We start from the raw sequence: 13,832 nt of genomic DNA on the forward strand, positions 1-13,832 counted from the left end.
GTACGACATCAAATTCAGAGTACAGTGATCTGAAAAAAAAAAATAACTGTTATAACACTGATAAACCAAAGATTTATGATCAGAATTGAAATGCAAAAAGCGACCTTAAATGAAAATGACTGCAATCACAAAGTGTTACCTTAGCTATTAGAATAATGGAGAAAAAAATGTTTTCATTACAAAGCTGCGCAACTCGCAAAAACGTGTAAATGACAATACAAAAGTAAGTATGAATTCGCAACTCTGCTTATTATCTCTTTCTTTTTTCTTTTGTAGCGGACAGAAAAGCGAACTGCGTCACATAATAAGACAGGCAATGGATAAGCACATACCAGGAACAGGGAAAAGCTCATTAGGGCAATACATTCATGGACTCGCTTTCCACTTGTTTTGTTTCTTTGTTTGATGTGAAAGCTGATATTGTCAAGAGTAATATTTGTATTATCGTGGCAAACGATAATGAAGAGGCTCTTATTATTAATGAGGTTGTCCTTTTAGAATGTGATAGTTTTATTAGTAGAGATGATGATCATTGTAGTACGAGCTTGATGGTGTGCGCTACACTGCGATGGAACCCGGCACTGCCTATCATGTCTCCCCTGCCCTCCCGATCCCCTACCTACCCAGCTCCCAACCCAGGGCGGACAAACGGGTTTGCAGGAGGAGGGTGGATGTGTCAAATCTCCCATACCTTCCCGATCCCCTACCTAACCCCCACCCCGGAGTGGACAAACAGGTTTGCAGGAGAATAGTGGATGTGTCATGTCTCTCCCCTAACCTCCCAATCCCCTATCTACCCCGCTCCCACCCAGGGCGGACAAACGGGTTTGCAGGAGGAGGGTGGATGTGTCATGTCTCCCATACCTTCCCGATCCTCCACCTACCACCCTAACTGGGCCAGGCAAACGGGTTTGCAGGAGAAGGGTAGATGTGTCATGTCTCCCTTATCCTCTCGATCCCCACCTGCCCCGTCCCCACCCGGGGAGGACAAACAAGGAACATCCATTCGGATTTTATTATTACAGAAGATATAAGCTGCAAGTATTTGGAAACGTTTTCCCGACTGATCAAATCAGATTAGATCTCCTGACTGACGTCATCCTCGCAAAACCGGGTTTAAGTCTGGACTCGAGAAAACAGACCCAACAAAGAACAAATGGATGTTCGTACTAAATGATCTCTCTCTCTCTCTCTCTCTCTCTCTCTCTCTCTCTCTCTCTCTCTCTCTCTCTCTCTCTCATCAGTATTTCTCTATAATTCATATCTGGGTCAGGATGCTATTGATTAAAAGGATGACATATATCAGCACATAATATTCCGGGAAGCTGGATTGTATGTTTATGCTTTGTGTGTGTGTGTATATATATATATATATATATATATATATATATATATATATATATATATATATATATATATATATATATATATATATATATATTAACTATAGATATGTGTATATATATATAAACAGATATTATCATATTGGAATTCTGGTTTGTATTACAGCATTATGATAGGATGCTCAATTAATGCCTTCTCTTTCTCCAACTTTAGTGTTAAACGAAATTTCCACCAGATATCTGTTTTTCATCAACAAACCATTCCACTTGATAAAAAGAAGTGTTCATAAAAGAAGAATGCAGACGTCACTGCCACGGTAATGTTTTAAATTTCATTGACTTCCATTTAGTGTACCTTAAGGAAGGAAACATATAAGCATTCTTGAAACATAATCTATGGCTAAGAAATTCACAAGCTCGTGAAAATCAATTTGTGTAATAAAAATCAACAATTATATAGTAAACTGTATTTTTATTAAACACATGTTCCATTATTATGTTGAAAGCTGCAAGACTCAAAATAGACCTGTTTAGTGACTGCCAGAAACCGAAAAAGGAAAGAGTTTTCAATGCAAATGTCTGTAACTGATGTCACTACCAGCAACATAGCCTCTGAAAAAAGGGAAATGCTAAAATAAATATGAAATTATGCTCCAAGCATTTTTGCAGTGGACCCAAATGCGAATTGCATCACGTAATTAGACAGGCAATAGATAAATATACTCCGGGACCAATGCAACGTTCATTACGGCAATACGCTTTTTTGTTTTTGCTTTGTACTGCGTTTGTTAATTGTGATACCAATGGTGGTTAGCATGATGATGATGATGATGAACATGGTTTCGCTGATGATGTTATTTATTTACATTATATCAAGGCATTTCTTGCGTATGATGACGCGTTTGGGGAAGCTTAGGTTATTGTCTTACATTGCAATTCGCGTAAAGTTTTTGCACTGAGTAGTGACTATTCACGATTTTTCATGAATCTGAATTTTTCGAACCAAAGCTAAACTTGATTTTTTGAAATAAGTTATTTCCGGATAAAGAAAACATTTCACCCACGGCTGAAACGCCTTCAACTTGCTCTAATCATTTTGTAATGACAAGAAGATGGTGCAAAGTACAACAACACCACCACTTTCTGGTGGGGATTAGCATCTAATTACAGACCTGCGGGAAACATTTGCTTTGTTGCAGGAAATATTGCATTTTGCAAGGAAGTCTGAGACCTAAGATATTTGCTTTTATTGTTGGTGCTCGGTATAAAAAAATTGCTTTAAAATCTATCCATTTCCAGTATGCGAGTGTATACAGTACGTCCAGGACACACACACACATGCGTGCACAACACGTGCATAGAAACACACACACATTATATATATATATATATATATATATATATATATATATATATATATATATATATATATATATAATTATATAAATATACACACATAACACACATATATATATATATATATATATATATATATATATATATATATATATATATATATATATATATATATATATATACACATATATATATATATATATATATATATATATATATATATATATATATATATATATATATATATATATATATATATATATATATATATATATATATACAGATTAATACACACATAAACAAAGCCACTCCAACACCTTTTAACAGACACCTCACACGTCTCGAACTGTCAAACGATTCTCCTCGCTGCTGGGAGAAAGGAGCAAATTTCCATGTACACATACAGGATCTAAGCGATGTCAGGCAGGGCAGCCGATCAATAAAAATATAAGTCCTTCAAAGAAGGCATCGTGCTTACCCCATATAATAATGGGAAAAATCACTAATATCCATCATATTCTGACAAATTTTCGAAACAAACGATAAATGCAAATTTCCTACAGAATATTTTCAATAAAAATATAGGATCACTAATATCCATCATATTCGACAAAGAAGGCGATAATCATAGGGAACAAACGCAAACCACCAATGAGGCGTTGAAATTTTGCGGAGTTTGTGAAGATAATGACACCCAAATGGCAGTCCCTTTAATAAAACTGACATAAAAATGATAAAGGGAATAGTGGGACTTTTTATTTCCCACGGTGATTTTTATTGTTTTCCCCCAGTGGTAATGGAATTGGCATTTTGGTGTTTTATTGTCTTTTTTTATTGGTCGGGAGCATTTATGGATGATTGTCGAAAATAGTGAGCAAACTGGATGGTCATTAACGGATTATTATGGGCAACTGGACTTTAATTTTTTCCTTGGCTTTTAAATTTCCTCTTTTTTGTTATCAACCCTTCGTCTGGTCAATTATTTTTTAAGTATTAATTGATGATGTATTTCTTTATCATATTATCATTTGCCCGGTCTTTGTGTTTTGTTCTTTCTTTTGCCCAATTTTTGCCTTTAGTGTTAATTAGCCGTGATTTATATGTTGCCAATGTTCATTTCTTCAAAAAATGCACGAATCATAATTCCTATATGGTCTATTTAGGATAATTCACAAAGATAAACACACATACAAACACACACACACTCACACATACTTACACGCACTACTTATGTTTGGCTTGGTGAAGCCTATTTTCGGTTTGCGACAGTATGGGTACATTATAGCTCTGTTTTAAAATTCTTTTGATATATTATGTTTGCAAATGTTTATTATTCATAGCGGGAGAACAACGAAAAATATTAATTTTTGCTTTGACTAAGTTTTGACAAAATTTTATTAAATACTTATGAAGCATTGAGCTTACACATTTTAATTCAAGATTTATTTAGATTTTATAGCGATTTGTATGATAGCAATGTCAGATATCGGAAATTAAAATACACTGTACAGAAGCTATCTGAATAAAAAAAAAATAAGAATATGTTCAATTATGAAATATGTAATTTATTCATAAATATTACAAATATAATACGTAAAGTAAAACTTGATGATGTATCACTGATGTCGTTTTGAATATGAACAATGAGCAAAAAAATATCAACACTTCTTTTTAATTTCCTCCTTTACCACGCCTTACCTCAATCCTTCCTCCCCACTTCCTCTTCTTCCCGAGCATTCCTGAAAATAAGGAAAGCGCTTTTGGACGAGGCGAAAGAAACAGAGAAGACCATCATTACTTTTCCATTCCTGTGAAGTCAGGACAAATTGGACATTGTTTGTGATTGCGCCATTTTTTACCGTCTGGTTTCTTTTGACATCAGTTGCTATATAAAGAAAAAAGAAAGAAAGAATTAAAGAAATGTAAACGCTTTTGGGAACTAGAAAAGGAAGGCGACAGCGGACGAAGAATTGTGCTTGTTCTCACAGTTGCTTTGCCTGCCTTGTAATCTAATAAAAGGAAAGCATATGACAAGAGGGCGTGCAGGAATGGACAGGGGGGAGAAAGAATGGGCGACAAGAAGAAATGCAACAGGGAATAAAAAGGGACGAGGCGAAATCTTCACAAATGCGCAGTAATGAAAATGGGACAGGGAAGTGGGAGAAATAGAAAGAGAGGGAGGTGAGAGAGGGGACAGAGAGGTGTGTGTGTGTGTGTGTGTGTGTGTGTGTGTGTGTGTGTTTGTGTGTGTGAAAGGTGGTCCTAAAGTTAGCAGTAAAGTAGTATTCCCTTCGAAGGCAAAAATTAAAACGGACTTTACTTGACAAAAGCTCAATGTGAAATTAGAGATAAGAAGTGCTATTTTAAAGCAAACAAAAGTTAAATGAGTCAAGTTATATAAATACATTTAGTTATATAAATACATATATATATATATAGATAGATAGAAAGATATATACATATACATATACACACACACACACACACACACACACACATATATATATATATATATATATATATATATATATATATATATATATTAGATAGATAGATATATATATATACACGCATATATATATATATATATATATATATATATATATATATATATATAAATATATATATATATATATATATATATATATATATATATATATATATATATATATATATATATATATATATATATATATATATATATATATATATATGCATAATGACAACTGTGCTATTCTTCAGGTAATAAAGTATAAAATGCCAAATAAATGCTGAAAAGTAAAGGATGAGATTATGACTCTGAGCAGAAATATAACACAATGACTTGTCCAGGGAAGCGATTTTTTCTCCATTATGTTCCACCAATAACGAATTATGGGTTTATAGCATTCATTACTACGAAGGGAAAGTGAAAGAGAGAATAAACTCTGGTGAATAATTTTTGAACATTGCCAAAAAAGCCCGATGGAACTGGTTAAGAGCCGAGGAATGCAGAGGAGCGGCCGGGCGGTGGTGGGGCTGGATGTGATCAGTCAGACGCTGCCCAGAGGCTACGGCTCTCAGAAATACGACCAGCGGTACCAGCAGAACACCCACCAAGCCCATCACGCCCTCGTCCAGTCCATACCGCCGCCCTTGCCCCCCAAACCGAGCATCCAGACGCCCACGACCAGCTCCTCCTCGACCAGCCCTCACATACGCTCCCCTTCCGTGCAACCGCTCTCCGCAGAAGACCTCTGCCGGGAATCCGTGTGCTCTTGCTGCCCTCCTGACGTGTGCTCGGGAGAGCCAAGCGCCCCTTGCACGACGGTCAACCCCTACCCGCAGCACATCTACCCGAAGGTCGTCACCAGAGCTTGGGGCAGGTCGAGTGGCGGGGCAGAGCAGTGCGGATTATGTAACATTCTGGTGCCCACTTCCTACGACTGCTCGGATCCGTTCTGTGGCACTCGCAGCCGCCCTCCCGTAGGAGGAGGTGGCGGAGGAGGGAGTGGCGAGGGAGGAGGGGGGAGGAGGAGGAGGAGGAGGAGGACCATGTTCTTGCATGCAGCAGATGTACAGGAATACCAGTCTAAGTGTTAATCCCACCCAAGTGCCAAAGGCCTCTTCAGATTGTTCGGTAAGTGTTCATTATTATTATTATTATTATTATTATTATTATTATTATTATTATTATTATTGGTCAGTCTATTATGTTATTTCCTTATTTTCAGCAATATCTTTGCTCTACTGATTTATTCACTAGATGACTGAGTAACGAACGTGTTGACATACTTACTTTTTCAGCAAGTTAGAGTATTTGTATCTAATAATTATTCGCATAAAACCGACTTAGCAATATATATAATAAGTCCTCAGTCATTCGAAACAAATATAATAATACAGTCCGTATTTATTCTTATCTGAATTGATTAAATGTTACAGTTTGTTAAGAAATATTTTCTAAATTTCCTTTAAATTATTATAATTGTTCATGTCCATTTCCTGGTTAATCATTTGAATATACTGTCATTAAGCGTAACTTAATTACCAGAAATAATTTTTCGCTCTCTATAAATAAATTAGATGTGTACACCATATTCACAGCACTATGATCCTTATGCATGCCTACTTACAGACATGCATACATACATATATACATAACAGCGTAAGAAAGTACACCGCAGGAAAATTAGTGTAATATATGAATACATGATTTATGTAAGCATATCTCTCTCTCTCTCTCTCTCTCTCTCTCTCTCTCCTCTCTCTCTCTCTCTCTCTCTCTCTCTCTCTCTCTCTCATGTAATATTCTATTCCTCTGCCACTCCCACTTCTTTCAATCAGGCTAGGTCAGCTCTTCAACTTTAGGGGCAAACATTCTGGAAATGGAAGGACCCATAATCTGAAATGCATTAGGTAGTCTCAAAATAGTGTCTTGGATTAAAGTACGGGAAGCTCCCCAGTGGATAAATTCTTTATCTTTGACTAATATCTCCAGGGAACAAAAATTGCCTTCTTCACATGAAGCACTGGACAACGTTGGCACTCAAATAAATAAACTTTTTATTTTTTTGACGATGCCTAGGCAGCTAGGGATTATCATCTCAATCCTTCTGTCTCCTGCTGTTTTAAGATTTATTTATTCACATCTCAGTGAGAGTACTTTAGGAATACTGTAAAGTTTCTCTATATCCGAGTTTCTACTCGCCATGTTTTGTGTTGAAAGCACATAGGGCAGATAAAGTCTTAACAATTAAAAGGAGAAATAGTAGCCTGGAAGATTACCTTTCCGCTAGTTATCTCTGGTCCGTACTTGTCTCAAACGAGTATTTATATAATAATTCATATAATGAGATGCATTATTCACTTTATTAAACTTTCTACAGAACATTTTAACCGTTGTGAATGATAAAATCACAGAACTAGAATGTTACAAGATCAAAATTATAATGCATATATAGCATATATTATTCACACCTTCATTCACAGCCCAAGAATGACTTGATTGTTCGTCTTGCGATTGAATTAAGAGTTACGAATATGTTTACCTGAAGAAATTTAGTAGAAGAATCATGGAAAGGAATTAACAACAAGAAGCACGATACTTGAATTTGTCTCCTTTGAGTCAAAAGATTTAACATCAGTCCTGTAAGCCTCCATTTTGCAAGAGACAGAATTCGAGTAGTTAACATTTCAAATGACTGCACCGGATAACGTTTTATTTTTATTTATTTATTCTTTTTTTTTTTTTTGGAGTAGTCGAGAACATCTGATGCGAGGCACAATTTGGCCTGTCTATTTGAATTCTGAAAAACCCAATGACGGCTACGGAAGACGCCTTTATCTAACATTTTAATTTTTTTAATCACTTCCAGATAATACTATAAAGCTATTACCTTAAGAATGAATCTAATAATGATAACCTAAAAATCATTTAACTCTTTAACAACTACTATTCTGGTCAGTAGATTTAGAAAAAATAGTTTTGTAATAATTCTAACATACCATTTTTATATTAAGTTGAACCATGTATTACAGGGATGAGTTTATTAGCACGTAACTTATTTCACGAGATTAGATCCAGAATAAAAGCTTGATTCAGTGAAAAAAAGAAAAAAAAGGAAAGTGAAAACAAAAAAATTACCAGAATGGATAGACGAAGGTAAAAGAAGTTGTCAAAGTCAGTTCCAGATCGAAAGGCACTGGGGACATGTCTTATTGTGAGACAAGTATGCTAAGCTCCTGGACAGTGGTATAGGGTGCTTGGGTCCTTCCTCCCCCGCCTTTGACTCCCTGTTGAGTTCCTTTAGACATCACAGTTAAGTCGATCGAGTGAGTGTCAAATGAGAATCAAACTCTGGATCACGTGAGTGCCAGCTCACTTCTCTACCACTGAACGAAGTCAAACCTCTAGAGAGGCGCATAACGAAATTTAACATGAGAATGGACGAAGACTGCAGGTACATCATAGACAGGAGCAGGTGTGGGTGTCAGGAAACTTTAAACTGGACTCCTAGTCATTAATAGGCATAAGCTTCAAGCCTTAGCGGAATAGAACAGAGACGATTATCTGAACGGGTCAAACAGGACACCGAAAAGAAGAAAAGAAATGAACAAGAAAAATGAAATAGGGAATAACTTTTTAAGTTATTAGGTTGCTTGTTAGGTTAGTCTGTTATATCGAATGTTTAGATGCTAGGCAGTGTACAATGATGTACTGCGAAAATAAAAGCAACTAGATAATGGTAAGAAAAGGAAATGATGAATTTGGAGAAGAATAAAAATTCTTTGAAATGAATGAGGATCAAAGAATACCTTTATATATGCAGAAATGTGGGAGAAAGAAGAAGAAATAGTGCGAGAAAAACTAAACCATGTGAATCTCTTAGAGAACAGTGAGTGATGCATATTTAAAGAAGGTAAAAGATTTTCTTGAGAAAGGGTCACAGAAAGAATGGTTCATTTTAAAATAAGCCTCAGATAAAAAAAAAGGCCATAAATGAGGACACTACTTTTATATTTTTGGACAAGAATAGGAGTGTTAAAAATCTTAATTTTTGAAGCAGCTGCTTAATTCAAACACATTTGTTTTTCTTTTTGGGGGAAAACAATTGGTAAAATACCTTTTCATATAGGAAATATTCAGATAATACGTATAAATATTCTATAATGAAAGGCTATAGAGACTGAATAAATATGACTTTTAAATGTTAAATGTCCTACTCGAGAGAAAATTACAGGTTTTTGTGACGCGGTAATTGAATATAGGATCAGGCGTTATGAGATATCCTTTATTAAAGAGAGTCAGACGAGAGATAAAAGTACATGACGGAGAAAAGAGGATAATATGGATGAAGAATGATTCATTAAAACTAGAAAAACGACGTGAGATGGGTCAACTCAGAATGATCAAGAGAAGAAAGTATGAGGGAGAGAAGAGTATAAGGCTTTAAACTCGGAGACAGTTGAAACAGATTTCTTATGAAGAAATAGTTGCATCAGAAGAAGGGGTGGCATGAGTCACAGCCTTGAACAATGTTCCTTTGTAATTTGCGAAGTTAAGTTATTTAATATAATGATGGCCACGATAGTGAAGAAAAAAGAGAGCGATGTTTACAGACAACCTGAGCAAAGGTCTAAATGGAAGACTACTGCTTCCATTTAATTCAATGCTGATTGGTGATAGTGAGAAAAATCGTAAACTGGTGAAATCATCTAAATGTGTTTTACACATTGAAAAATAAGTAGAATTCCTAAATAAGTATGTGATCAAGGATTCTTTGAATAAGAGATAATACAAAAAAATTATAATGCAAGAGAAGGAGGAGTTAACTATATTTATTGAAAACTGTAAATGGAAGAAACTAAGACATAAGAAGGACTGGCGATATTATAAACGAATGAAAGGATTGGCAGGAGGATATAAAGGTCTTCTCTCATGAAAAAATAATAAATAGAATTGGGCATAAAATCTCACTTGCAGTGTTCTTCCATGCGCCAGTGGCTGACCACCGACTTGTCAGCGAAACCATGAAAAGGTTAAAATTTTTTTTTTTTTTATGCTTTCAATTGTTAAGAAAGAATTGTTTTTTGTATCCAAAATTGCAAGCTTTATAAGTGAATGCTCGTCGAATGCTCTCGCGTGCTGAATACTATATAATACTAATATCAAAATTCCAAATACCTTAGGGGAAAGAGCGTAACACTCGTATCAGTCAATCGTCAATCATCTGCTGGAATATTCCCTCTCTCTCTCTCTCTCTCTCTCTCTCACACACACACACACACACACACACACACACACACCAATATACAAAGAAAGATCTCTATCGTCTGTAACAGGAGGATATTAATAGTGAGCAATGTAAGATTGCGATATTACTATTCTTCTACATTTTTATCAGTAACAAGCGAATATTTGTGAAGGGCTAGTGTGCGTATCTAATTTCGGTAAAAGGAAGGGGAGAGAGAGAGAGAGAGAGAGAGAGAGAGAGAGAGAGAGAGAGAGAGAGAGAGAGAGATGCACAGAAAGTCTGTCGTTTGCTTTTTCCCAATATTCCTTCATTTGAAACCTCTCCATCAGATTATTTAACTAATGTGTAAAACTCCTTTTTTGCTTTCTTTCAAAGAAAGGGATGGTTAAAATAATCTGATCTTCAGTCTCCGTTACTCCTAAACTTTTGCTTTCTTAACGCCTGAAACGGCTTTATTCAATCACTTGACTAAAACAAAAACAAAAACACAATAAAATACCTAATCAACGTTCAGGGAGAACGAAAGTTTTTCCTCTAACTTTTCTGAGAAATAAAATTTTGTCTCTTAACTCGGGGTAAACAAACATTCCCTCCTAACTTCTAGAGGGCAAAAATCATACTGCCTCTTACGTCATCTTTAAGAAACTAAAAATTGTTTTGTTAACGTTCATTGGAGAAAATACTTCATGTTATTTTTCATCAAAAGGGAGCCAGACCCAGTGATGAGAAATAACCGCAAGAATTTTTAACAGCCAAAACTATCTCAGTATTACTTTTTTTAAAGAACAATTTACTGATACATTGCCCTTCTGCTAAACTGTGACTGAAATTGGCCCTCATCAGTAATCTATCTTGGATATCTATTATTTCTTGTCAAATATTTCTTATGCTTTACTTTTTCCCTTACTTACGTTACCTCTGTGACTGAATCCTTCCACATATTCCATATCCTTATCGTAGACTTCTTTGTTTTAATTTGCACTTTCTTTCATTTTGTTCAAGTTTTATTCTGTTTCAGTTCTTTATCTTTTACCTTCTCTTTAGTTGTATTTTTCACATTTTCACTTTTCTGGTTAACTGTTTGATCCCCCTATCCCCTTCATTTGAAGAATTTTAATAATTTGATGATTTACTTGGGTCTTTTCACTTGCAGTTACCAAGGCTTATCAACGTGCAGGGCAACTTTGCCGCGAATTTTACCGCTGCTCTGGGTCGACCCCCAGATGGGTACCACCAGCACACTAGCCAGAGTTCTCAGGATGTTGGCCCGAGCTATGGCCACCACCAACATAACCGTGCCCTCTCGAATGGCAAAACCCAGCCTTCTGGGAGTCCTCGTCACGCAGGACCTCAGAGTTACCAAAAAGGCCCTCCGATATCAAGGCTGAGTAGGAGCGTCGAAGAGTTGCCTAAGGACATCAAAGACCATATACAGAAGTGCCGATGCTCGTGCGATCATATGGGCTATGGCAGTATAGCGGTAAGTTAGGTGTTTGATTACCTACGTGCTTCTGTCTCGCTCTCTCTCCCTCTCTCTGCAGATGACACATAGACAACACACATATTTTTATACTAATATATGTGGAACAGCATAAGAAAGGGTTCAGGCAGCAGAATTTTCAAAATGTGTTTTTTTCGTTACTGGATGATTCCAGCATCATTGTATGCCCTTGTGAAGGGTTCCAGCACCTTATATGATACCTCAGATGTTGTGCAGCCGTAACGACAATTAAATAAAACCCTTTTCTACTTTTTCACCCCTACCCCACATTTTTCTTATTCACGGGAAGAAACGCCCAAGAAAAATTACTTAACTATCAAAGCTCCCTGATTGGCCGTGAAGGGGGCAAGGCAGTCGCTTTGCCAATAAGCAACGGAAGCGAACTGAAAGATTACCAGCAACGTAAAATTTTCGAACGAAAAGTTATTGCAAAGAAACTTCGTTTTATTAGTTAGCTTTTCTTAGCTTTTGTTTTAACATGTTTCAACATAATTTTAACATAAAGATGTAGTCGAAATTATTCTACACCTACCTCATAAAAGATTATAATACTCCTTTTTGGTTATTACTTAGCTTTTAGTTATCTTTCTTAGCAATAATAAGAAAGTAAAACTTTTCCTTATTACTCAGAAAATAGTGATATGCAGACACGCCGTTTTTAAGTCATTCATACCTTTATACACAAATATAAACTTCCATAAAAGTGACGATAAAAAGAGTCAACCTTTACATGTGTTACAGATAAATATATAAAATTAGCGTTGCAAACATTGACGTAAATGTAAGATTTTCTTCTTAAGAACTATTGTCGTAAAGCTAGGAGCCTTAAAGCTGAGAATTCACCAAAATGTGAGTATGTAGATTGTTATTATAAGACTAAAAAGTTTGTCATGGAATAACAGTAACATTCTTTACTGTTTTTCGTTACTCATATATTTATACCATCGATTTTGTTTATGATTTTATGAATTTTTGTGTATCAATACGTCAGGGGAATTTTGAAAAATTTTATCATACATTCGGATTCTTTACTGACCAATTACTCATCACTGATCACGCATTCATTACTGCATATTACATACCATGAACTTGCCTTAAAAATTTTACTCTTTAATCTGATTCAGTACTCACTGATAACTCTTAGTACACATTATTAGTCATGTGTTCATTATCGCACTACAAAATATTGAGCACTTGCCTGGAGGGTTATTCGAAATTCGGAAATCAATCGAATTATCTTAAACATTTTACTCATGATTGTCACTCATCTGTCATTCTTAAAGGTACTTGTTCTTTGTTACTTTCATAACTTTTATCAACAAAGTTTCTGACTCATTACTCACTGCATACCCTTAGAACTCGTTACTACTCATGCCTACATTACTGTATCGTGTAGCACATACCGTTTTAAACAACAATTGCCCAGGAATTACATTCCAAAGTTTTGAATAGCGTAACACAAATAAAAACAACTGCTACTCACTGGGTGTTTGCTGATTTATATACTGAGGGAATAAAAGATTTGAAAAAGCTCTTCATTCAAAATTTTCCTTTTATTGTAGTATCAAAAATGAACAACGTTATGGTTGGTTTACGTTTGCAAAATTTGGAAGGTTTTTTTTTGTAGGAAAATTGAATTTAGTTGGTTTGGTCCCATTCTTGTGCCGCTCCGTACACAAACAGACACATACATGCATATATATATATATATATATATATATATATATATATATATATATATATATATATATATATATATATATATATATATTAGACTGTATGTGTGTGTGTTTGAGTATGTGTGGGGAGTGTGTAAGTACGTTTATACGTGTATACACGTTTGTGTTTATCTATCCTACTACCTATTTATACGTGTCATTAAACAGTGTGACTGAC

The 13,832-nt window shown here is 35.4% G+C and overlaps 1 protein-coding gene across 1 annotated transcript in view; it reads left to right on the top strand.

Moving 5' to 3' along the window:
* Nucleotides 1-13,832, top strand: part of LOC136851603 (dipeptidase 1-like) — a 610,672-nt gene that overhangs the window by 147,527 nt on the left and 449,313 nt on the right. The window contains exons 2-3 of the mRNA XM_067125925.1: nt 5,442-6,318; nt 11,589-11,915. Coding sequence (XP_066982026.1) covers nt 6,244-6,318; nt 11,589-11,915 — 402 coding nt within the window. The 5' untranslated portion in view covers nt 5,442-6,243. The remainder of the gene's footprint in view (nt 1-5,441; nt 6,319-11,588; nt 11,916-13,832) is intronic.

Source organism: Macrobrachium rosenbergii, chromosome 23 (genome assembly GCF_040412425.1).
Source record: "Macrobrachium rosenbergii isolate ZJJX-2024 chromosome 23, ASM4041242v1, whole genome shotgun sequence".
NCBI classification, from domain to species: Eukaryota; Metazoa; Arthropoda; class Malacostraca; order Decapoda; family Palaemonidae; genus Macrobrachium; species Macrobrachium rosenbergii.